This window comes from Sus scrofa, chromosome 7 (assembly GCF_054392235.1).
Source record: "Sus scrofa isolate SSC_HxYL_T2T_F1_AM1 chromosome 7, Sscrofa_HxYL_maternal_Yorkshire_Landrace_v2.0, whole genome shotgun sequence".
Lineage (NCBI taxonomy): Eukaryota > Metazoa > Chordata > Mammalia > Artiodactyla > Suidae > Sus > Sus scrofa.
Genome location: NC_139389.1, coordinates 65115840 through 65139433, shown reverse-complemented (window position 1 = coordinate 65139433; position 23594 = coordinate 65115840). Strand labels below are relative to the sequence as shown.

The window sequence follows — 23594 nt, the reverse complement described above, 5'->3', positions numbered from 1 at the left end:
AACGATCAAGAGGTCTGAGAAGATTTCATGGCAAATAAGCTCATCTGTTCATCTGTTCATTCATTTGTTCATTCACCAAGTATGTGCTGAGTCTTGACATGCACCAGATATTGTTCTAGGAGCAAGGGATAAAACAGGGAACAGAACAAAGTCCTTGCTCTGAAAAGTAAAAGATGGGGAAATGGAGAAGGGGCTACATGTTCGTGGTCAGAAGACGTCTCTCTCGGGAATCCGTTTTTAAGCTGAGACCTGAATGAAAAGTGGGAACAGACTGTGTAGGAGGCCTAACGGAAAAGCAGTTTAAACACAGAACCGCAAGTGCAAAGTCCTCAAGGCAGGAGTGTGCTGCTGTGTTTGTGGAAGAGTAGAGAATCAGAGAACCAGAGAGGGAATAAAGTGGAGAGCCTAGCAGGGGCCAGATCAAGGAGGGCTTTAAACCCATGACAAGAATGTCAGAGTGTTTCCCCAGCGCGATGGAAGGGTTTGAACAGGGGTGGTGTGATATGATGTATGTTAGAAGAGGATCACTGATTATTCTGAGTATAGTTTGTGGAGGCAAGAGCAGAGGCTTGGTGACTAGTTAAGAGGCTGCTGCCATAGCCCCAGTGAGAGGTGACAGTGGCTTGGACTAGAGTGGAAGCAGAGGATGTAGGATGTGGGCCAGATTATAAAATAAAATGTTCCAGTTTATGTTTGTGTCAGCATTCTGATTATAAATGGTATAAGCAGAGGGTCTGTCTGGTGACCTGTTGTTTGTGTGTGTGGATGTGTTTTAATCTGCTGTATTGAGGTGAACTTTACCTATAATAAAATTCACCAATTTTAAATGTACAGTTTGTTGGGTTTTGATGAATGCATACAGTCACTGTATATATGCACCACTTTCATCTCCCTAGAAACTTCCCTCATGCCCATGTGCCACCAATCTCCTCCCTCTCCAGTTCCTGGAAACCACTGATCTGCTTTTTGTCCTTTTAGTTTTACCTTTTACAGACCATCATATAAATGGAATTGTATGTCTTTTGTGTCTGGCTTCTTTCAGCATAATGCCATCAATATTCGTCCATGTTGTTGTGTGTATCAGTATTATGTGCCTTTTTATGTTTTACCGTGGAATACAATAGATCATACTTAGCTTGGGCTGCTGTAACAAAATGCCACAGACTAGGGGCTTAAACAACAGAAATACATTATCTCACACTTCTGGAAGTCCAAGATCAGGGTGCCAGTTTGGTGGGATTCTGGTAAGGACTTTCTTCCTGGCTTGCAGACAGCTGCCCTCTATATCCTCAAATGGCCGCTTCTAAATCTTATTATCTTCCAAAGACCCCATCTTCAAATACTATCAAATTGGGGGTTAGAGCTTCAATATATAAATCTTGGGGGGAACATATTTTGGTCCACTGCACAATACCATTTGTTAATTCACTCACCTGTTAATAGGCATTTGGCTTATTTACAGTTTGGGGCTATGATAGTAAACCGTTATAAACATTTGAGTATAATTTCAATCTAGTCCCTGAACTAAAGAATCACAATAAAATCTTACTACTGCTAAACCATCAAACTGCTGTGTGGTAGGGCAAGTTAGAATATGCAGCTTCTGTTTCTGATCAAAAAATTCTAGTAATAGCCCATGAGAGTGAATGAATTTTACCATTGACACTGGGAGTTAATGAGAAATGATGGATTCAAAATATTTTCCATGAACTATCCACTGACACATCATACAAGGAATAATGACAGCCTTTGCACACCTTATGTTTTCACAAGCTTTTCCATTTGTTTAAACCCTTTTCCATTCTACATATGTCTTTGCCAGCATCAGCTGTAATACATCTTAGCAGATTCCACTTCAGGTTGTACTGATTTGTGTTTCCTCGGCTTCTTTGGAAATTTCCTGTTCCTTCGGGACTATTCACAGAGGCCAGTTCTACAGTCATTTCAAACTTGGCACGGACCCTTTGAATAAACAAGACTAATTGAGCATTATTAGTAACATCTGTTAACTCATCAAAAGCCAGGGAGAACTACTTGAAATAATTCGCCTTGATTTTTAATTGATTATTGATGTTGCTCCTCATGTCCTCATCTACCCTCAAATCTAATCATAGTAAACAATTTTCTCTGGACACATTTTTGTCAGCTGCTACAATCTAGCCCAATTTAATTAACTCATCAGTAAAATGGCTTTCCTTGTTTGGCTGACAGATGAGCCACTCAGACACTGACTTTGGTTGAAGCTTTGTTTTCATTCTTTACATTTGTGAAAAGGCTCCGATGTAATAAGCCATTCAATTTTAAATATTTCAGACGATACGGTCCATTTGAAATTTATAATTTTTCCTGATGTTTTTTCTCCTATGAGTTGAGAGTATGATGGTCAGTCTTTACTCTGTTACTGTTAATATATACTGTATTCTTTTAGCAGGGCAAGAGTGTTCCTGCATTCTAAACACAGCGCTTTACCATCTAATTCAATAACAGAATAATTCCCATTCCACTAGAGTGTTGTTCAGGCCTGCATGTCTGCCTAGCTTCTCCTTTTCCTCCAGTGTGTGTGTATGTGTGTTTCAATCCTTTATACAGTTTGGATCTTAAGGGCCCCGCAAAAGTCATCAGGTACTTTAAATTTGCCTCAGAGACTGCTTCCAATAGCAACAGGTACAGAGGAGTGGTCGGAGAAAGGAGGTGATAAGATAGGGTTTGGAGCTGTGTTACTCTTTGCTAGGCTAACCCTTAGGATGCCTCACTCAGTAGCTGAACACAGACAGCTCTTAGCTTAAAGTGGTGGCCCAGCTGTTACAGCTTTCACTGGTGGTGAATTGGATGCTTGGCTTGTGGAAGAGAATGTGCCAGGCATTTGAGAAATACAGGGGAAAGAGTGATGAAAAAACAATGGCATTGAGTGGCAATTGCTAAGCTCCTCTGATGTCCCGGAAAAAAATGTAAAAGACTGGGAGTGATTAGCAGGCAATCGAAAACCACGAGTTTCAATTAGCATCAAAGGCATATCCATCCTTTTTTTTTTTTTTTTTCATTCACGAAGTCAGTATTATCCCTGTGGAATCCAGATTAAGCCTGGAGGATGACAATGGGCTACCACAAACTCATCCGTGTAGCAGCCCTATTTGCCGCCACCACACCAGTTTGGGGATCTCTGCTAGAGCAAATTAACACAGGCTCGGGTACTATTTTGTGAACATTAATTTGGTGAATAAGCTCTCTTCTTCCCTATGAGGAAGGTGGATCAGAAACAGCATGCATTCACACGGAACAGAAACAGTATACAGGTATAGTTTTGCCCCAAAGCCGTGTTAACTTTCAGCTTCTGTAGGAGTACAGCACGAAGAGCTCAAGACCATTTAGACCTCCTGCAAAGCATCACATTGATTTGTTATATCAATGACATCATTCTATCTCAGACAGATAAAAGCTAGCATGTTAGAGGCCTTGGTCTGACATATGTACTCCAGAGGGTGGGAGATAAATTCTATAAGGAGCCTGCCTCATCAGTAGATGTTTAGGGGTCCATAGTCAGGGGAATGCCACATGACCTCTCTAAAGAAAAAGATAAATTATTGTACCTCCCCCCACGAAGAAGGAAGCCTAATGCCTGATAGTCCTCTTTGGGTTCTCGATAACAGTGTATTTCACACCTGGGAATATTCCTTTGGCTCACAAACCAGGTGACACAAAATGTTGCCAACTTTAATGGGGTTCAGGGCAGAAAAAGGTTATACAGCAGTGCCAGATGGTAGTCCCAGCAGTCCTGCTGTATGTTCATTTATGTTTCCAGAGCTGCTATGAGTGTTCTCGATGGTAGGAAGAGATGCCCAGTGGAATTTATGATGAGCTCCACTGGGAATCAAAACATAAGTCCATAGGGTTTTGGGGCAAGACCATGCCACACACAGCAGAGATTTATGTGCATTTTTTGGGGAAAAAAAAGCGCTGGTATAACTACACCTAGTAGCCACGTGTCAGAAACTGCCCATCATAAGCTGGATTCTATCAAACCCACCAGCTCATAATATCAGATAGGCAGCAACAATGTGTCTTAGGATGGAAGAGGTACATTTGGGACTGAGCACAAGTAGGCCCAGAGGGCTTGAGAAAGTTGCAGCCCAGACCCCATGTTGTACCAGGACCCGTCCTCAGTTCACACTTAGGGCTGTGTGTAGGATCCCTTACAACCAGCTGACAAGAGGAGGAAAATCCTGTAAATGGTTTATGAAGAGTTGGCTCAGAATGTGAGTTCAAAGTGGAAATGAATGGTAGTTGCATTATGGCCTCCCTCCAAGGTGGCCTTGAAAATCCCTGGTGAGGAAAATTCTTCATGGGCTCAACTTCAGGAGGTGCACCTGATCGTCCACGTTGTGAGGCCAGAGAAGTGCCCCAAGGTTAGAATACATATGAACTCAGGGGCAGTGATGAATGGCCTTCGTGGCTCGTGGGGGCCTGGAAGAAGAAAGATTGGAAGAGTAGGAACAAAGTGGCCTGGAATAGAGGTACAAGGCTGGATGGGTGTGTGGGAATTGGCACTGAGTGTGAACATCTTTGTATAACATGTGAACACCCACCAGAAGGCATGCCCCATGGAAGAGGCACTAAATGACCAAGAACACAGAAGTCACTTGGCCACTTGACCTCAGCCAGCCTCTGCCATCAACCACCCAGTGCTGGCACTAAGAGTACATGAATAAAGTGGCTGTAGTGGCAAAAGAGAGGCAAGTAGCATGGGCTTCCATGTATGAAGCCTGATTTAGCTTCTGCTGCTGCTGCTGCTGAATGAGCCCCCAATATGGTACCATTCCTCCAGGACACCAGCTGGCATGTTGACTACATTGAAGCCCTTTCACCCTGGAAGAGCCATGATTCATCCAGATAGGAATGAACACATATTCAGGGTACTGTTTACCTTCCCTGCCCCCAAGCACCACTATTTGAGGGCTTCTCGAGTATGATTCACCAGCATGGGATCCTATATGACATCACGTCAAACCAGGGACCTAACTTACCACAGTAGAGTTGCAAGAAGGAATCCATGATTACAAGATTCACTGATCCAGTCACACACTGTACCCCAGAAGCTGCTGGCCTGATAGGGCATCAGAATGACCTCCTGAAGTCCCCCTTAAAGCACTGGCTTGGAGGCAATACTTTGTGAGGATGCCATGTGCAGCTTATCAGAGACCTTAAAGTGGTGCTGCGTCCCCAGGAGGAAGAATACATGGATCCAGGACCCAAAAGGTAAAGAAGGAGGGAGCTACTTTACCAGCATCTGGGTGAGCACTCGGGAAGTTTGGGTTTCCACACCTCACAAGTCTGGGTTCTGTAGGGTTAGAAGTCTTTGACCCCAGAGGGGAGTCTTCCACCAGAGGACAGAGCAAGAGTTTTGTTGAACTGTTTAGCTGCAGATGCCACCTGGGCATCTTGGGCACCTTTTATGCAAGGACCAGCAGACTAGAAGAGGAGTCATCGTCTTGGCCAAGAGGGAGCCACTTAGGTGCTTCTCAGTACTCTCTTGCCCAAATGTGACAGTAAATGGACAAGTACAACCACCCTGGCATAAGAGGGGCATGGTGGTCTGGGGCTGGTAAATGATGGAGCCCTGAGGAGGTGCAGCTGGTAAATGACGGAGCCCTGAGGAGGTGCAGCTGAGGGGAACTTAGGATGCTAACAAGGAGGGAGACAAGGAGTAGCAAGTGTGGCCTCCATGCTGGGGGCTGGGCTGGCGTTCATCCCATCATCCCACTAAAACTCCTTTTTTTTTTTTTTTTTTTTTTTTTGTCTTTTTGCTTTTTCTGGAGCCGCTCCCACAGCATATGGAGGTTCCCAGGCTAGGGGGTCTAATCAGAGCTGTAGCCACCGGCCTACACCAGAGCCACAGCAATACCGGATCCAAGCCACGTCTGCAACTGCACCACAGCTCAGGGCAACACCGGATCCCCGGCCCATTGAGCAAGGCCAGGGATCGAACTCACAACGTCATGGTTCCTAGTAGGATCCGTTAACCACTGAGCCACGAGGGGAACTCTGAGCAAGGCTAAACCTCCTCTTTTAAGTTTCCACCAGGAATCCTGGAGGAGCTGCTCCTGAAGCTGGCCTGAGGAGAGGAAAGAGAATGACAAGGTGTTTTTCCCAAGAGACTGGAGTAACTCTTCAGGGGCTGCCTGTGGCAGTCCTTTCTCCCTCTCCTCCGCCTTTCTCTTCCTCCTTTTTCTCTTTGGACAACCGTTTCTACAGACACTCATTAAACATGAGCCAAATATAGGGTCTTGCCACCAAAGCAGCTCACAGCTGAACAGGAAAAACAGACATTCAAATATCTACAGGGAAGATCCTCTCCGATTAACATCGTAATCCACACCAACATCTTAATTGGTGGTAGCTGACCTGCGTGTGAGCGCAGACTCTCCCACCCATCCCCCCACAAAGTCCCAAGGTGCGTCCCAAGTGCGCCTGTGAGCAGGTCTGCTCAGTTGTCACGGACGTGGGCAGTTTTCTGCCTCCTGCTCTGCTCTGGCTCTGGTCTGCCAGGAACCACCCTGTCCATGGGCATTGCATCCCCTCTGGGCACAGCTACTGCTGACTCACTGGAGCCTGCATGGTGCCAAAGCGCCTGGTGGAGGTGGAGGTGGGGTGGGGTTGGGGAAGCGCTGTCCTCTTTTGTGTTTTGTTTTATCACGGGTGGGAAGGAGGTTAGTTTGTGTACCAATTTCTTCCATCATTTTTAAGTAAAATATCTCTTTTGGTTGTTACTTAAAGCACCCCTTCCTCTCCTTTCCCCTGCCATACAACTGTGAGTCCAGTAGGGGATCTCGGTTGGGAAGCAAATGCAGTGATACCAGGAAGAGTAAATAGCCCCTCCCCTGTGCAGACTCCCAGAGGGGTTCACAGCCCCACCCACCACGTGGGCACAGACGCATTCTAAGTGGATGCAATTTATGTTCAAGTTTTGGTCACAGAAGCAGGAGAGTGAACAAGGGGAAAGGGTTCATTCATCCTGGAGGTCAGAGAAGGCCTTACGGAAGAAATGTCGGGTGAGCTGAGTGTTAAAAGTTGATTAGAGGTCTGCTGGGTGGGGAAGGGAATTCTAGACAGAGGCATGAGCAGAAGCCAAGCGGAGAGCCCTTCAAATGTTTGTCGGCTCCAACTTTTGCCCTGCAGAATTTGCATTCCTCTGCAAGGAGTTTAGCAAGAAACAAAGGAATAGAAACATTTATCCTGTGAGGAGGTGATAAATTCCAAGAAGAGAACTCTAAGTGCAGAGGGAGGGGGCTGTTTTATGCAGGGTGGCCAAGGGTGACCTTTCAGAAAATGTGGCTTGTGAACAGAGAGAGGACAAGAGTTGTGTGGGTCGGAGTTCCAATTGTGGTGCGGCGGAAACGAATCCAACTAGGAATCATGAGGTTATAGGCTTGATCCCTGGCCTCGCTCAGTGGGTTAGGGATCTGGCATTGCTATGAGCTGAGGTGTAGGTCGCAGATGTGGCTTGGATCTTGCATTGCTGTGGCTGTGGGGTAGGCCGGCAGCTGTAGCTCAGATTCGACCCCTGGCCTGGGAACCTCCATGTGCCGCAGGTGTGGCCCTAAAAAGACAAAAACAAAAAACAAAAAAATGCATTATGTGGGTCCCCAGGAAAGAGCATTTCAGGCAGAGGGAACAACAGGAGTGCAAAGACTAGAGGTGGGAGCTGCTTGGTTCAAGGAACAGCAGGGTCTGTGGGGCCTAGTGACAGAGGGGACAGCCGTAGAGGGATTTGAGCAGAGGACACGATCAGCCTGCCATTTGGAGGGGAGAGTTTAGGAGGCATGGGTGTAAAGAGAAAGACCAGTCCAGGCAGGAGTTCCCTGCCATGATCCAGGGGAGAGTCGATAGGGCCCTGAGGGAAGGAGGAATGTTGGTGGAAATTGTTGGATTCTGGACATGTTTTGAAAGTAGATCCAATGGGATTTGTTGGTAGACTTGACAAGGCTGGAAAGGTAGGTTGTTACAAAGTTGGGAATTGAGACAATTTCTGCATCTATCACTCCTTTGCTTAAAGTCCAGACTCTTTAGCAAGTCATTTATTGATTTGTTCATTCGTCCAACAAACCCTGATTGAATGCCTCCTGAGCCAGGCACTGTGTAAGGTGTGAAGACACACTAATAAAAAAAAAAAAAAGAAAAAGTAGGACAGAGTCTGCCTTTACAGGTCTTCTTACAGTCAGATGGGTGAGACAGACAAAACCAGGCCATTATAACCCATGTGCGCCTGCTTCTATATTTAGGGGAAGTACAGGTGGAAATGAGGGTAGGGGGAAGAGATTTCTAGTTCAGAGTTACTGAGGGAAGGAAAGTCCAAGCTGAAATGTCAAGAATGAATAGGGTTTTTTTGGTTTTGTTTTGGTTTTTTTTAGGGCCGCACCAGCAGCATATGGAAGTTCCCAGGCTAGGTGTTGAATTGGAGCTGCAGCTGCCAGCCTATACCACAGACACAGCAACATTAGATCCGACCACATCTGTGACCTATGCCACAGCTTGTGGCAGTGTTGGATCCTTAAGCCACTGAGCGAGGTCAGGGATTGAACCCACATCCTAATGGATACTATTTGGGTTCTTAACAGGCTCAGCCACAAGGGGAACTCCAAGAATAAATAGGTATTAAACAGTCAAAGAAGTAAAGGGGAGAGAGGGGAGGAAGAGAGCAAGGAGGCAGAGGGAGTAGGGCATTGGAGGATGTGAAGGAAGTTCTTTATGGCCATGGGAGGTCAAAAGGGGGTAAAAGAGGGAAAGGATCAGCTCACACCAGGCTAACATGTCATGTAAAGGGGCTTGAAATATGGAGTTCCCATCATGACTCAGCAGTGAGCAAACCTGACTAGCATCCATGAGGATGCAGGTTTGATCCCTGGCCTCACTCAATGGGTTAAGGATCTGGTGTGGCCATGAGCTGTAGGTCGCAGACATGGCTCAGATCAAGCCTTGCTATGGCTCTGGCATAGGCTGGGTGGCTACAGTTCCAATTCGACCCCTTGCCTGGGAACCTCCATATGTGCCCCGCCTGGGGGGGGGCACTTTCATTTTATCCTGAGAGCAATGGGGAGCCATCGAAGTGTATTCATTACCCGTTTACCCTTTTGAAAGAGCCCTTTGGTTGCAGTGCAAGATGGATTGAAGGGTGAAGACTGGAAGCTGGGAGAGCAGTAAGGAGGCAACCGCAACAATCCCAACACAGAGCAGGGTAGGAGATAGCCTTGGATGGATTGCGGAATTGTTTGGGGAATGGAATTGCTAAAATTTAATAACTCATAGGATAGGGAATAAAGGAAGAAACAGGTCAAATATGATTCCCAGATTTCTGGCTTGAGCAGCTGGGTGGAGGTGGAAAGCATTCCCTGAGAAAGAGAATGCTAGAGGGGGAATGAAATCCAGAAGAGAATGCCCAGTCAGTTGTGGGTGTATGGGTCTGTGGTGTAGAGGAACATCTGAGGAGATGCCCAGCAGGCAGGTGGATAGGATCCAAAGGTCAGGAGAGATTTGGTAGTCTAGGGCTTTGAAGCCAGGGTGCGGGTGGGGCTGCCCAGGGATAGGTAAGATGGGGAGAGAAGGAGGGCTCTGGTGGGGCCTCATGTTACACCTCCATTCAAGACCTTTCCAATCAGCTGTTTCAGCCCATCTCCAGCTGCTCTGCCTCCGTCAACAGGCAGCACACAGAATCCTGCGCTTTCTCCTTGGTCTTTCCCATCGTGTTCCTTCCCTGTTTGTGCTCAGGAGGGTCCATCTTTCAGAACCCAGCTTAAATACCACCGATTCGGAGAATCTCTTTTCCTAATAGCAATGCTATGTTTACTTGTATGTTTCTGCCATTGTCTGGTGAGATCAACATTTTATGCATCCTATTATTATATTCCCCTAACCTGGAAAATGTGTTTAGCATATTACAGATGTTAGTACTTATATTTGTGATTAAATGAAAGGGCAGAAGAATAATTGGAGTGAGAGGAGTGGCCTTCATCCAGAGGTTGAGAACCCAGCACAGTGACGTTATCAGCTCAGTGGGAAAGTTTAGCCTGTGCGCGCTGCACACTGGGGCCGGCAGACAGCCTGGACTTCCTTCACCCGCAGCTCTCCGGCTTTAACCCTGCCTTTGTAGAGTCCGGCTTCAGCCACAGCAGCCTAGCGCACAGCGTCAGTTTTGCCCCCAGTCCCAAGGCCAGCCCCTAACTTTCCGCCGTCCCCATTGGCTGCCCGACCGCCCAATAGGCAGGCAGGAACCGCGAGCTCTCTCTCCTTGAGGGGGAGTCCGCTCTCGTTCCCGCGTCTCGCGAGCGTTTCGGTGACTCGCGGAGGCGGTGTGGTTGGGTCAGCTGCAGGCTACTGTGGGGCTGAGGGTACTGCGAAGCGGCCTGGTGCAGTGACCATGTTCCGAGCAGTGGCTCCGGTGCATCTCCGGCGGGCGGTGAGTCCAGGCGGGGAGGGCCGAGCCCCGTGTCTGTCCAGCCTCAATCTGCTGTCCCCGGGCAGGTCTGTGTGAAGGTCATCGGCCCTCACATCCGGCAGGCCCAGTCTGGCCTGGGACTCAGGCTCAAAGTTCTTGGGGTTTGGCCGTTCCTCTTTCCGCGACGCCAGCTCGGGGTCGAGGTCAGAGGTCAGAGTACTGAAGCTGCCCTCCTGCTGCCCTTCTCCCTCCCCGCCTTTTTTTCTAAGCCCTTTTCGCATCCTTCAGTTTTCTTCCTTGTACTGCGAGGCTGCCAGGTTCTCCACCTCAGGCGGGGAGCGAGCAGCTGCGCCCCCGGGAATCTTTACGCACGGGAGGAAAATGTCGCCGCTGGGATGCTGTCTTGGAAAAAGTTGAAAACCTGAATTTATCTCGAAACCTGACACTTCTGGAAGAATTAAACATTTTCCTTGGTCGTAGTGTGTCTGCTCGCATCCACTCACTATCAAGAGGGGTGGTGCGGTTATGGAAACTTGCTCTACTCTCTGGCTAATGAGGCAGGGCTGAATTTAAGTGATTGCATGTGTAACCTATCATCCAGTTTGAAGGTTTAGCTAATTCCGAAAGGCAGGTGTCTTTTTACTGCAAGCTGATCTGCTTTTAAACGATCAGATTGTTGGTTAAATAGCTAGGGAACTGTTGGTAGGGGTGTTTTTGATGCTTTCATTAATTACAAATCGTGAGTTTACCATATTTTTCTATGGTGAGAAAGATGATAGAAAATATGTTTTTGTTCTAATGCTAGTGGGACAATAGTATTTGGAGTTGACCAATTACAAGTTAAGTAACAATTTATATTGTAGATACTGTAGCTTTTCTAATTTGCAATTTGGTTAAGTGACAAACAAGATTACTAAACTTTCCTGACGTTTTGTACTTTTTCTACCGTTCTTCTGGTGCATTCAGTTTCTTATCCACTGCTGCAGTTTTCTCTCAGTGACGTAGTTGGCAATCTTTCTAGAGGTCTGAAGCTCTACCTCACCCCCTCCAGTTCCAACCCATATCCTTCAGGTCAGCAATCAGTCTTTCTCCCAGAAATTTTCCTCAGAGGATCCAGACATAAACAAATTAAAGTCATGGATTTGGGAAAGTTCCATGTTTCAGAGCCAGACTCTTATCTATACAGAATTGAAAGGTAGTTTTGTGGACAGGTTAGAAGTCTGGCATAAGTGAAATGGTTATGGAGGAGGAATTTAGAATCAAGTTACTTTGTAGAGCCAAGAACAACAAAATAGAACGACTAGCTTAAATTATAATTATAAACACAGTTTGCAGTATGTATAGACAGTATTTCCAAATCTTTACTGTGATTTGCCAAAGACTTTGACCTTGACTTATTTTCAGAATTTGACGTCCTGAGTAGCTTCTCTAAAGTCATTAAGACCATTTGAGAGATTTGAATTTCAAGGGTATAGGAAAATGATGAGAATACTTCTAAAAGGGATGCATAAATTTATGTACATTTTTAACTTTAAAAATTTTGCAGTTTTATTCTTACGGAAAAGTTGCAAGAATAGTACAAAGAATTCTCAAAACCCTTTGCTGAGTTTCACCAGCTGTTAAACAGTTTGGCACATTTGCTTGCTCTCTCCATATACACATATTATTGTTTTTTTGAACCATTTGAAAGTATGTTTCAGACATGCCCTGTACTCCTAAATAGTTCAGTGTGTTTTCTATGAACAAATAGGTTCACCTTTCATAACCACGGTATAATTGGCAAAATCAGCATATTTACCAATGATGGAATATTATTGAATCTACAGACATTATTCAAGTATTGCCAATTGTCTTCTTAGTCATTTGTAGCAATATTTCTTATTCTGCGCTAGGATACTTCAGGATCATGCTTTGCATTTAGTTCTCACCTCTCTTAAGTTTTTGTTAGCAAAGCTTCTCGCCTTTCTTTGGCTTTAATGGTATTGACATTTTTGAAGGGTACATGCCTTCTCTTTTGTTGACTGTTTCCTGAATTAGGTTTGTCTGGTGTTTCCTCTGATTAGTTTCAGGTTCTGTATTTTTGGCAGGAGTATCACAGAAGTGGTATTAGGTTCTCAGTGCATGTGAAAGGAGGCTGGTAATGTGGTTTATCCCATTATTGGTGACATTAATTACTTGGCCAAAGTGTTGTTTGCCAGGTTTCTCCACTATCATATTTCTGCTCCTCCCTTTGTAATTTTTAACTAATTTGCGGGGAGGTACATTGAGACTACGTAACTCTTCTCTTTCTCACCAGACTTTCACCCAGTAGTCTTATCTGTTGATGATTCTTGCCTGGGAAATGATTACTGTGATGTAAAACAGTGATTTTTCTAATTCCATCATTCCTTTTACATTAATGAGCTTTCTGTTATTTATGAGGAAGAACATTTCCTTCTTGCTTATTTATGTACTTTTTTTTTGCTCACTTCATTCAGTAGGTTATAATCCATGACTACTCTTTAAATATTTTGATGCTCAAGTTGTCCCAGATTTCTAAGGTGCAAGTCCCTTCAGTCTGGCTCCTGTTTACTTATATTTATGAAACTGTAAAGTCAGAATGGCTTATCTGAATCTCTACTCTTGAAATTAAAAAAAAAAAATTTGTTCTGTAGCTAACCATGAGTAAAATTAGGAAGATATGTTTCTCCAGGACTATATTTTTAATAATAGATTAATCTATTACAATATTTAAAAGGTTTAAACTGGTAACAGTGTGAATTTAGATAACAGTACTAAACTGTACACTTAAAAATGGTTAAAATAGTAACTTTTATTTTTTATTGCAACTAGTGGGGATAAAAGATACCTCAAACTGTTAGAATGTAAGTTAAGTGTCTTGCATTTGGTATTTAAATTCCACTTCCATTTTGACTCTACTTGTGCTCTGGAGCAAAGTCCTTCATCTCTGGGGCAGGGGGGCTCCTCAGTGACATCTATTAATGAAGATGGTCTTTCCCATCTATAGTAAAGGGGTGGAAAACACACCAAGAGGAAAATAGTTTACTTAACATTCCTGCAGGGATATTAATCTGAATTATTATTATTTTATTTGCACTTGAAATTAATTTGTTGGCTAATAAGATTACAAAGAAATATTTTACGTGGAGAGGGAAGCAGCACTTTTCAAGGTTATTTGAGTCTTTTGCTGTATTCATTGCCAGACAGGAAGGCGTATCAATCATGATTCAGAAACTATGAAACTGGTTTGAAGGAACATGACATTTTTCAGAGTCCATAATCTAGCATTGATGAATGAGATTGAACTCCGTAATTCACATGCAAATTTTAATTTCTTTTGAAAGAAGAAAGAGAACCAATTTTATTGTGGTACTGAAAGATTTATTGCATTAGGTGAATTCCATAAAATTATGCTGCCTGTCAGTGTGTCTAGTTAAGGGTCTTGTCTGTTTTTAAAGTGAAGTAAATGGACTGTGTTTTTAATAATATAATCAATGTCCTATGACATTTCTGGTCATGATTAAAAGCTACCATATTTTATTACTAAAGAGGTTAAAGTTATTTAAGTACAGAAATGTAATATACATTTTATCACAAAATGTATGTTAAAATAGGTATAGATGACTTTACATATTATTTATCTTTTTCAGTAGAAGTTGGAAAGATTTTATAGTTTATTCCTGCTCTTTTTAATTTTTTTTTTTTTTCCCCTCTGCCCATGGCATATGGAAGTTCCCAGGCCAGGGATTGAACCCATGCCACAGCAGCAACAATGCCAGATCCCCAGCTTGCTGTGCCAACAGAGAATTCCACAGGATTTTCATTAGATAAAAAGGTCACTTCATTTTTGAGTTTTGGCTATCATAAGCCACCATTGTTTTCTGTACACATTGTATGTGTTCTTATTAGATACATATCTTGTGTTTTTAACATGGTATTAATTGCGGGGTTGAATTAGAAATAAAAGAATGCATCAGTCACGGTAATTTGATTATTCCCCAAAACCCTCAAAACAAAAAACCACCCAAAGTCTGCGACCTCCTTGCTTCAATTCCAGACAACTCTGAAGGGCCGTCCTAGTTCCAGGGTTCCTTGTGAGATCAGCTGAGAGTTTTGTCACTACAGTATTGCAGTTCAGCTTGTTTCACTGCCCAGTCCAATATCCTTGATGCCTCATGGATCATTCCCAAGTGCTCCCCTGTAGACTCCCTGCACACCCACATACACCGAAGGAAGATATAAGTATAAGGTGGCAACAAACATTTATAATCGTTAAGCATCCACTGTATGAAATGAAATAACTTCTCACCTATGAGTCTAGAATGGTCCTAGCTGTTCTCAGAAGAATCAATAAAATAATCATTTGCATCATTTTCTGAGGTTCACATGAATGACCTTGAAGAATAACTGATCTAGATCTTAAAATGGTTTTTTTATGTGTTTCAATATATAAAATAGATGTATAAAAGGGTATTTTTTAAGCAACAAGTTTTTTTTTGTTTTGTTTTTAATAATAGACTTTATTTTTTGGAGCAGTTTTAGGTTCACAGCAAAACTGAGCAGAAACTACAGAGCATTCCCATATTACTTCAGCTTCTCCCTCCTTCCCTATGGGCATCCTGCACCAGAGTGCTACATTTGTTACAGCAAACCAACATTGATACATCATCACCCCAAACCCATAGTTTACCATCCAGTTCACTCTTTGTATATACTCTGTTCAGTGGGCTTTGGCAAACATATGGTGATATGTCTCCACCATTGTAGTATCATATAGAATAGTTTCACTGCCCTAAAATCCTCTGGGCTCTGCTTATTCATCCTTCTCTCCCTGCCAACCCCTGACGACTACAGATCTTTTTACTGTCTCTCCGTAGCTTTGCCTTTCCAGCATGTCAGGTCAAACTGTATGGTGTATAGCATTTTTCAGACAGTTTTCTTTCACTTACTAGTACACGCTTGTAGTTCCTCCATACCTTTGTGATAGCTCTTTTTTTTTTTTTTTTTTTTTTAAAGCACCAAATAATACTCCATTTACTGAGCATACCACAGTTTATCCATTCACCTACTAAAGGATGTTTTGATTGCTACTAAGTTTTGGCAGTTATGAATAAAGCTTCCATAGATGTTTGTGTGCAGATTTTTGTGTGAACATTTTTGACTCATTTGGGTAAATACCAAGGAGTGTGACTGCTGGATTGTTTGATGAGTATATTTAGTTTTGTGAGAAGCTGCCAAAGTGTCTTCCAGAGTGGCTGTATCATTTTGAATTTACATTAGAGTTGCTGTTGTTTCACACCCTCACCAACATTTGATGTCAGTGTTTTGAATTTTTACCATTCTAATAGGTTCATAGTGGTGTCTTATTTATTATTATTTTTTTTTGGTGGCATATGGAGTTACCAGGCTAGGGGCTGAATTGGAGCTGCAGCTGCTGGCCTACATCACAGCCACAGCAATGCGGAATCCAAGCTGTGCCTATGTCTATGACCTATGTCGCAGCTCATGGCAATGCCAGATCCCTGACCCACGGAGCAAGGCCAGAGATTGAACGCATCCTTATGGATAATAGTCAGATTGGTTTCTGGTGCTCCATGAAGGGAACTCCTTGGTATCTCATTTTAGTTTTAATTTGCAGTCCCCTAATGATATGTAATTTTGAGCATCTTTATTTGTGCTTATTTACCATCTGTATTTTCTTTGGTGAGGTGTCTGTTAGAACTTTTGCCCATATTTAAATCAGTTTGTTTTGTTTACTTATTGTTGAGTTTTAAGAGGTTTTTGTTTTTGTTTTTTTGCTTTTTAGGGCCACACTCATGGCATATGGAAGTTCCCAGGCTAGGGGTCTTATCAGAGCTATGCCACAGCTGTAGCAACATGGGATCCAAGCCAAGTCTACGACCTACACCACAGCTCATGGCAACGCTGCATCCTTAACCCACTGATTGAGGGCAGGGATCAAGCTGAGTCCTCATGGATCCAGTCAGGATTGTTAAACGCTGAGCCGCAAAGGGAACTTCTGCGTTTTAAGAGTTCTTTGTGTATTTTAGATAACAGTCCTTTATCAGATAGATGTTTTGCGGCTTATCATCTTATCCTTTTGTGGCTTATTATCATCTTATCCTTTTGATGAAGAGGTGTTTGGAAATAATGTTCAACTCATTTATTAGGTGTCTGCTCTGTGCTAGACGCTGAAGTAGAGGCTAGGGTTGTAGTGGTAAGAAAATCAGACATGGCCCCTGTACTCAAAACAAGCAGGGAAGATCAAGATCATCAGGTGAGTATGGTCAAGTGCTATGATGAAGGCAGTTCAGGGTACTGTACTACTAGCAAAGCTAATCAGTCCGAGGAAATCCAAAGAAGCTGTTATGCTAACATTTAGAGAGAATTATTACGTTCTAGGAACTATCCTATTTGCTAACTTAATCCTCACAATAGCTCTGAGATTATTACTATTGTTATCATCATTCCCATTTTATGATCTGTAAACTGAGACACAGAGAAGTAATGGCGAAGGTAAGATTTAAACACAGGTGAGATTGCTCCAGAGCCTGTACTTTTTTTTTTTTTTTTTTTTTGGTCTTTTTTAGGGCCCCACCCATGCATATGGAGGTTCCCGTGCTAGGGGTCGAATTGGAGCCTCATCTGTGACCTATGCCACAGCTTACGGCAATGCCAGATCCTTAACCCACTGAGTGAGAGAAGGAATCAAACTCAAATCCTCATGGATACTACTTGGGTTCTTAACCCGCTGAGCCACAGCAGGAACTCCAGAACCTGTACTCTTTACCACTACACTGTACTAAAATTTCTTAATTTCCTGGAGGGGGTTGGCACTTAAGCAGAAAATCTAAAAGTGATTAGCTGAAAGCTAAAGGTAACGGAAGAAGAAATCCTCTAGGCAGAGGGAACAATGTGCGGGAAGGCTAGAGCTCAGAGAGAGCAGGGCAAGTTCGAGTATCTGAAAATAAGGTGTAGATAGAGCAAAGGAGGGACTTCCTGTCGTGGTGCAGAGGAAACAAATCTGGTTACTATCCATGAGGATGTGGGTTTGATCCCTGGCCTTGCTCAGTGGGTTAAGGATCCAGTGTTGCTGTGCGCTATGGTGTAGGTCGCAGATGTGGCTTGGATCTGGCGTTGCAGTGGCTGTGTCGTAGGCCAGCAGCTACAGCTCTGATTATACCCCTAGCCTCCTGGGAACTTCCATATGCTGTGGATGCAGCCCTACAAAAAAAAAATAAAGCAGAGCCTAGGGTATGTGGCTAAGGGTGTCAGTCAGACCATAGAATGAGTTCCTGGTAAGCCATCTAAGGAGTTTAGCATATCCTAAAGGCAGGAAGCAATTGACATGTTTTAAGAAGGAGAAAAACACGTTGGATTTGTATCTTGAAAAATCACTAAGAGGAGTTCCCGTCGTGGCACGGTGGTTAACGAATCCGACTAGGAACCATGAGGTTGCGGGTTCGGTCCCTGCCCTTGCTCAGTGGGTTAAGGATCCAGCGTTGCTGTGAGCTGTGGTGTAGGTCGCAGACGCGGCTTGGATCCCGCGTTGCTGTGGCTCTGGCGTAGGCCGGTGGCTACAGCTCCGATTGAACCCCTAGCCTGGGAACCTCCATATGCTGCAGGAGCGGCCCAAGAAATAGCAAAAAGACAAAAAAAAAAAACAAAAAACAAAAAACAAAACAAAAAAAAAACACTAAGAAATGCATTGGAGGAGAGCAGAGTTGGGTTGGGAGTCAATTGAAGTACTGAGAGAGGGATAATGGCCTGCTGTAGGTTGATGGAAAGAGGTGAATGGAATTAGGAGAGACCGTATTCAGAAGGAAGAGTTGTTAGGACTTTAGTGGTTGATTGGCTGTGAGAGTTCAGAAAAAAAACCCAGATAGGACTCTTCTCAGATCATGGTTTGGGCAGCTTGTGTGTGTGTGTGTTTTTCCTTAGGTCCACACCTGCAGCATATGGAAGTTCCTAGACTAGGTGTCACGTTGGAGTTGGAGCTGCTGGCCTGCACCACAGCCACAGCAACTCCAGATCTGAGCTGCATCTGTGGTCTACACTGCAGCTTGTGGCAACACCGGGCCCTTAACCCACTGAGCGAGGCCAAGGATTGAACCCGCGTCCTCATGGATACTAGCTGGTTCTTAACCTGATGGGCCACAACAGGAACTCCCTTGGGCAGCTTATTAAAGATAGTGGTGATGCCCTGAACTCCAGCAAAGTAATGTGGGAGGGGCTGGAGGATCAGGGGAGAGAGGAGTTAGGATTTGGATTTGTTGAGTGAAAGTTAAGCAATTGGCTATGCAGATGCAAGGTAAGTATATAGGTCTAGCGCTTAGGAGATTCATTACCTTTATCTCTGTATATGTGTCATTATTATATAGGTGGTAAGTTATAAATTAAGCCATGGAAGTAAGAATGGACTAGTCAGTAATTTCACACATTGCTGAGAGAACAAGTAAGATAAGGCCTGCAAAGTCTTTGTTGGTAATTTTAGCAAATGCAGAAGCCAGGATACAAGTATACTAGATGAGGTGTGGAGGGAAGATGAAGAGTTAGAGACCTGGATTTTTAATTTTGGGATTCCTAAAATTGAGAGAGCCTCAAACATGTTTAAAAGTTGATAAGAAGGAGTCCAGGAAAGGGGAAAGATGGGAGAGGCTGGAGATGAGATTACAGAAAGAAGTCTTTGCCTAAATTTAATAGGATGAAATCCAGAGTGCTCATAAAGGAATCAGATCCAGGAGGAAGGACAAGGACCTGCTGCAGTTTCCATTGTATAGGGCAAGGGGAGGAATTTCTTTGTTGGATGCTGGGAAGGGGAAGCAGGTCTCTTCTGATAGCTTTAGTTTTCAATTGCAAAGTAAGAAGTAAGGCTTTCTTCTGAGAGTAGGGAGCAGACTGTTGGCAGTTTGGAAACCGTCAGAAGGGGATATTGGAAATAGTTGCTGTGGAGAGTGAGAGTGGCAGCAATGATGTCTGTCATACTAACATGAACGTTGCCAGGCAGTTTTGAGGGCCCCGATAGGGTTGATGACTGAGAATATATGGTGGCACCAGTCTGCATTAATTAATTGTAAGTAACAGTGTTTTGAAGAAAATGAGGTTCTTTTCTGGGCAGCTACCTTATTGAGTATTTCAGGAGTTATCTAGGGTTAGGGTTAGGGTTAATGTTTAAGATTTGGCTCCTTGTTTTCCCCATAAAAAAGAAGGCCATAAGGTATACAGATGCAGTGGGTCATAAGAAAATAAAATGACTTTTGTTTAAAACCTTTTCAGTAGTGGGACCTGGACTTTTTGAATCTTTTGTGATTTTCAATACCACTTCTATTTAAAATAGGATTTTAGGGGCGTTCCCACTGTGGCTTAGCGGGTTCAATCCCTGGTCTCTCTCAGTGGGTTAGAGATCTAGAGTTGATGTGAGCTGTGGTGTAGGTCACAAACACAGCTTGGATCCCATGTTGCTGTGGCTGTGGTGTAGCCCGGCAGCTACAGCTCCAATTCGAGCCCTAGCCTGGGAACCTCCATGTGCGGCACATGCAGCCCTGTAAAATAAAAATAAGTAAATAAAAGATTTATGGTATAGAATTTTTAGAGCAGGGAAAGAGGCCTTTGACATCTTATTGTTTCTTTTTGACCAGTGTTGTTTTTTTTTTTTTTCCAAAAGCAGGAGAATATTTGCTAAATGAAATCTTACAGAAATGACACATATATAAACAGCTGAAAATAATAGTGCTTTGAAGTGAGCTGGTAATTAAGACCCCCAAATCTGAAGTCTGACTACTCAGACTTTAACCTGGCTCTCTTTCTTAGCTGTGTTGACACTAAGCTCCAGTTTCCTTGCCTGTTGGGATAATAATACCTACATCATAGAGGATTTTTGAGTTTTAAATAAGATACACTTTATTTTATATGTATGTATATTATATCTTAGTACAGGACTCTGTAAATGTTAGTTTGGTTTAAATTAGTTAAAGCAAAGCTACGGACCATTCTGGCAGCCCTACCTGCCTGCTTCTTATGTTGGTCTGTTTGACGGTTCCTGTAGTACCTCCCTGAATGGAATATAGTTTGAAAACCATTGATCTAGTTTGTCTTCCTCAGTTTGAAGGTGAAGAAACTGGGCTCTGGATTGAGGAATAGCATTTTAAAGGTCACAGACCAGTTTCTTCTGCTCTAGGCTACACAAAACTGTTACTGCTCAGTTAAGCTAGATAACCATGTCTAGAGGCTGTAGCCTCTCTTAAGGTGGTATGTGAAAAACAAGCTGGAACATTGAATTAGAAAGCTTAGTATTCAAAAAAACTATAAAGGAGTCAATTGATAAAGTAATATGGAATGTCTTTATGATGTGTGTTGTGCTCAGTAAAGATGGATCACATAGATGGACTGAGTAGTTTCTTATATACTGTTATTGTTGATTCATATAAATCTAATTTTGAATAGTCTTTTTAAAAAGAATATGCAGCATCCCCTGGGAGCAAGTTCTAAGAATTTTGATGATTGCTGAGGAAACTACCTAATTTATCTTATGATAGAACTATAATTTATAGCAAATATGGGCTTTCTGCCACCAAATCTTGGATTTATTCTTTAAATGGTGATGAAAAGCTCATAATTTTTATGGTAAATGATGTGTGAAGCATAATCAAAAATATGGTGTCTGATATATATTGGTAATAAATAGTTTGTTACTGGCAATTCTTGTGAAATGTGATTTAAATCATAAATTATGCCCTTGGGTCTTAATTACAAAGTTCTTTGTAAGATATTGTGCTCTTATTAAAAAGAAGTACCGTATAATTGTTCAGATGTATATTGGAAAAAACATTGTTCTAGATTGTGGGGATACAAAAACGAAGAGGCATGGTGTTTGCCGTCAGAGAACATTCATTCCATCTCAGGAATTGTGAGTTGTTGTGAGTTCCTGCAGCTTTTCTTGAGAACGTTTTGTGTCAATCAGTACTAAAAGGCTTGAAATCATGCCTACTTCTTGATCTAACACTCCTATTTCTAGGAATTTGTCCGAAGAAGACAGTCTTAAGATGTGCATAAAGATTCTAACCTTAACCGTAAAGAATCTCACCTCCTGAGAGAAGGCAATTTTTTTTTTAATAAAAAAGGAGAAGTTATATACAAGTGGTGACTTGATTTGGCAAAAACAAAAGTCTCATTTTCTCCCCTTTCCTTGCTTTCTCTGAGTGAACAATAAAGGAGGAAAAAGACAAGACATGTCATTCACAGGAGTTCCCGTTGTGGTACAGCAGAAACAAATCTGACCAGTAACCATGAGGATGCAGATTCCATCCCTGGCCTTGCTCAGTGGGTCAGGGACTGGCGTTGTCGAGAGCTGTGGTGTAGGTTGGCAGTTGTAGCTCCGCTTTGACACCCTAGCCTGGGAACTTCCATATGCTGTGGTGCAGCCCTAAAAAGCAAATAAAAGGAAAAAAGAAAAAAAAAAAAAAGAAAGAAATGTCATTCATTGATACACAGTGCAGTGATTCCTTCCTCTGGCTTATTCTGCAGTGCTATCCTCTTCTCTTTCCATCCTAGTCATTGTGACTCTGGAAGCATTTCTGCCCCTGAAGGCTTGCCCTGTAGTCTTGGCCCCAGGTCTGAGGTTGGGTTCATCAAGGATAGAAGTGGGTCTTTCAGAGGGCTGAGGAGAAGGAAGAGGTTGCAGTGGTGGAGGGAGGAAGCTTAGGGGAAGAAGGGCCCCTATCTTGTTGAAGGTTGCACAGAATTTGGCTTTGTCATCTGTGGAAGTGGAGCAGCTAGAATAACCTGGCCAAGTTCCTATCAGAATGGTCTTTCTGGACTAAGAGGAATCTCATCTGTTGAGCATGAGTATAGAGATTTAGCTACAAGGATGTTTACAAAGCTACTAATAACCTGAACTAAATAATGGAGATTAGTTGAACTGGTGTGCCCACATATTAATAAAAAAGCGAAGAATATAGCAGTTTGTATTGACAGTATTATAAACAAAAGAATATGTATTTTGTAAATTTAGTTGTGTAACCAGCATTATAGCCTCGTGCCTAGCTTCCCTTCATTCTACCCACCTTGTAAATTTTCAGCTCTGGGTACATATTATCCCATGCTTTCTTCATTCCAATTCCAGATCTAAAGATTATTAATTACTGAATTTAAAGCCACAGAACCATGCCATTTGATCATCAGTGCCTCTCTCTCTCTCTTTTTTTTTTTTTTTTTGTCTTTTTGCTATTTCTTTGGGCCGCTCCCGCGGCATATGGAGGTTCCCAGGCTAGGGGTCCAATCGGAGCTGTAGCTACCGGCCTACGCCAGAGCCACAGCAATGTGGGATCCGAGACGCGTCTGCAACCTACACCACAGCTCACGGCAACGCCGGATCGTTAACCCACTGAGCAAGGGCAGGGACTGAACCCGCAACCTCGTGGTTCCTAGCCGGATTCGTTAACCACTGCGCCATGACGGGAACTCCAAGTGCCTCTCTTTTGTTCATTTCCCATTGCCATTTTCCACAACGACACAAGGGTAGCTCCCAAATTTTCTCCTTTCCTCATGACTGTGGTGCATTTCTCATCCTTTCACATGGCCAGAACGCCTAAACTTCCTTCTATTCTTCCTCTTGATTCTCTGCTTTATGATCTCCAACATTTTAGATCTATTATTTAATTGAAAACTATCCTGTCTTATAATTGTATGTGAACAAGTCTTATTTCCCTTGAAAACCTTGAGCACAGGGACCAGTTATTTTGTATTGAATTTCTTTTGCCTAAAGCAATAGAATGGTAGTAATTCATTTCAGACCCATTGTTTCTAGGTGCACTGTACTCTTTAGCAGTATTGCTACAAGTAAATATAGTAGTTTAATTCCTTGTTTGATGGGTTGTGTGTTTTGTCTAAGGATTTTAAATTTAGATAAAATTTATCAGTTTCTTGTTGAACACAGATTAGTGGGAAAGTTGCTTGGAAATAATTTTTTTTTTCTAACAGTAGAATACTAATTTGCATTTTCTGTTTTTATTAGATAAGACTATTAGTAATAGAGTCACAAATAGCCCAATTTGCTATTGAGCAATTATTTTATAAATAAATTTATAGAACTGAATATTGCATACAGTTTTTGTTAAAGCACACATGCTTAACATTTAGAGTAAAAAAAAAATTGTATTACAACATCTTT

The 23594-nt window shown here is 42.9% G+C and overlaps 1 protein-coding gene across 4 annotated transcripts in view; it reads left to right on the top strand.

Moving 5' to 3' along the window:
* The first annotated feature begins 10285 nt into the window (after positions 1–10285).
* The window catches only part of ETFA (electron transfer flavoprotein subunit alpha), an 89748-nt gene continuing 76439 nt past the window's right edge, over positions 10286–23594 (top strand). For 3 of the 4 annotated variants that reach the window (XR_014809100.1, XR_014809099.1, XR_014809101.1), the window contains exon 1: positions 10315–10447. Coding sequence is in view for 1 of the 4 variants with exons in the window: in NM_001244403.1 (NP_001231332.1) it covers positions 10409–10447 (39 nt within the window). In the remaining 3 variants the exon portion in view is untranslated. 4 annotated transcript variants of the gene reach the window in all.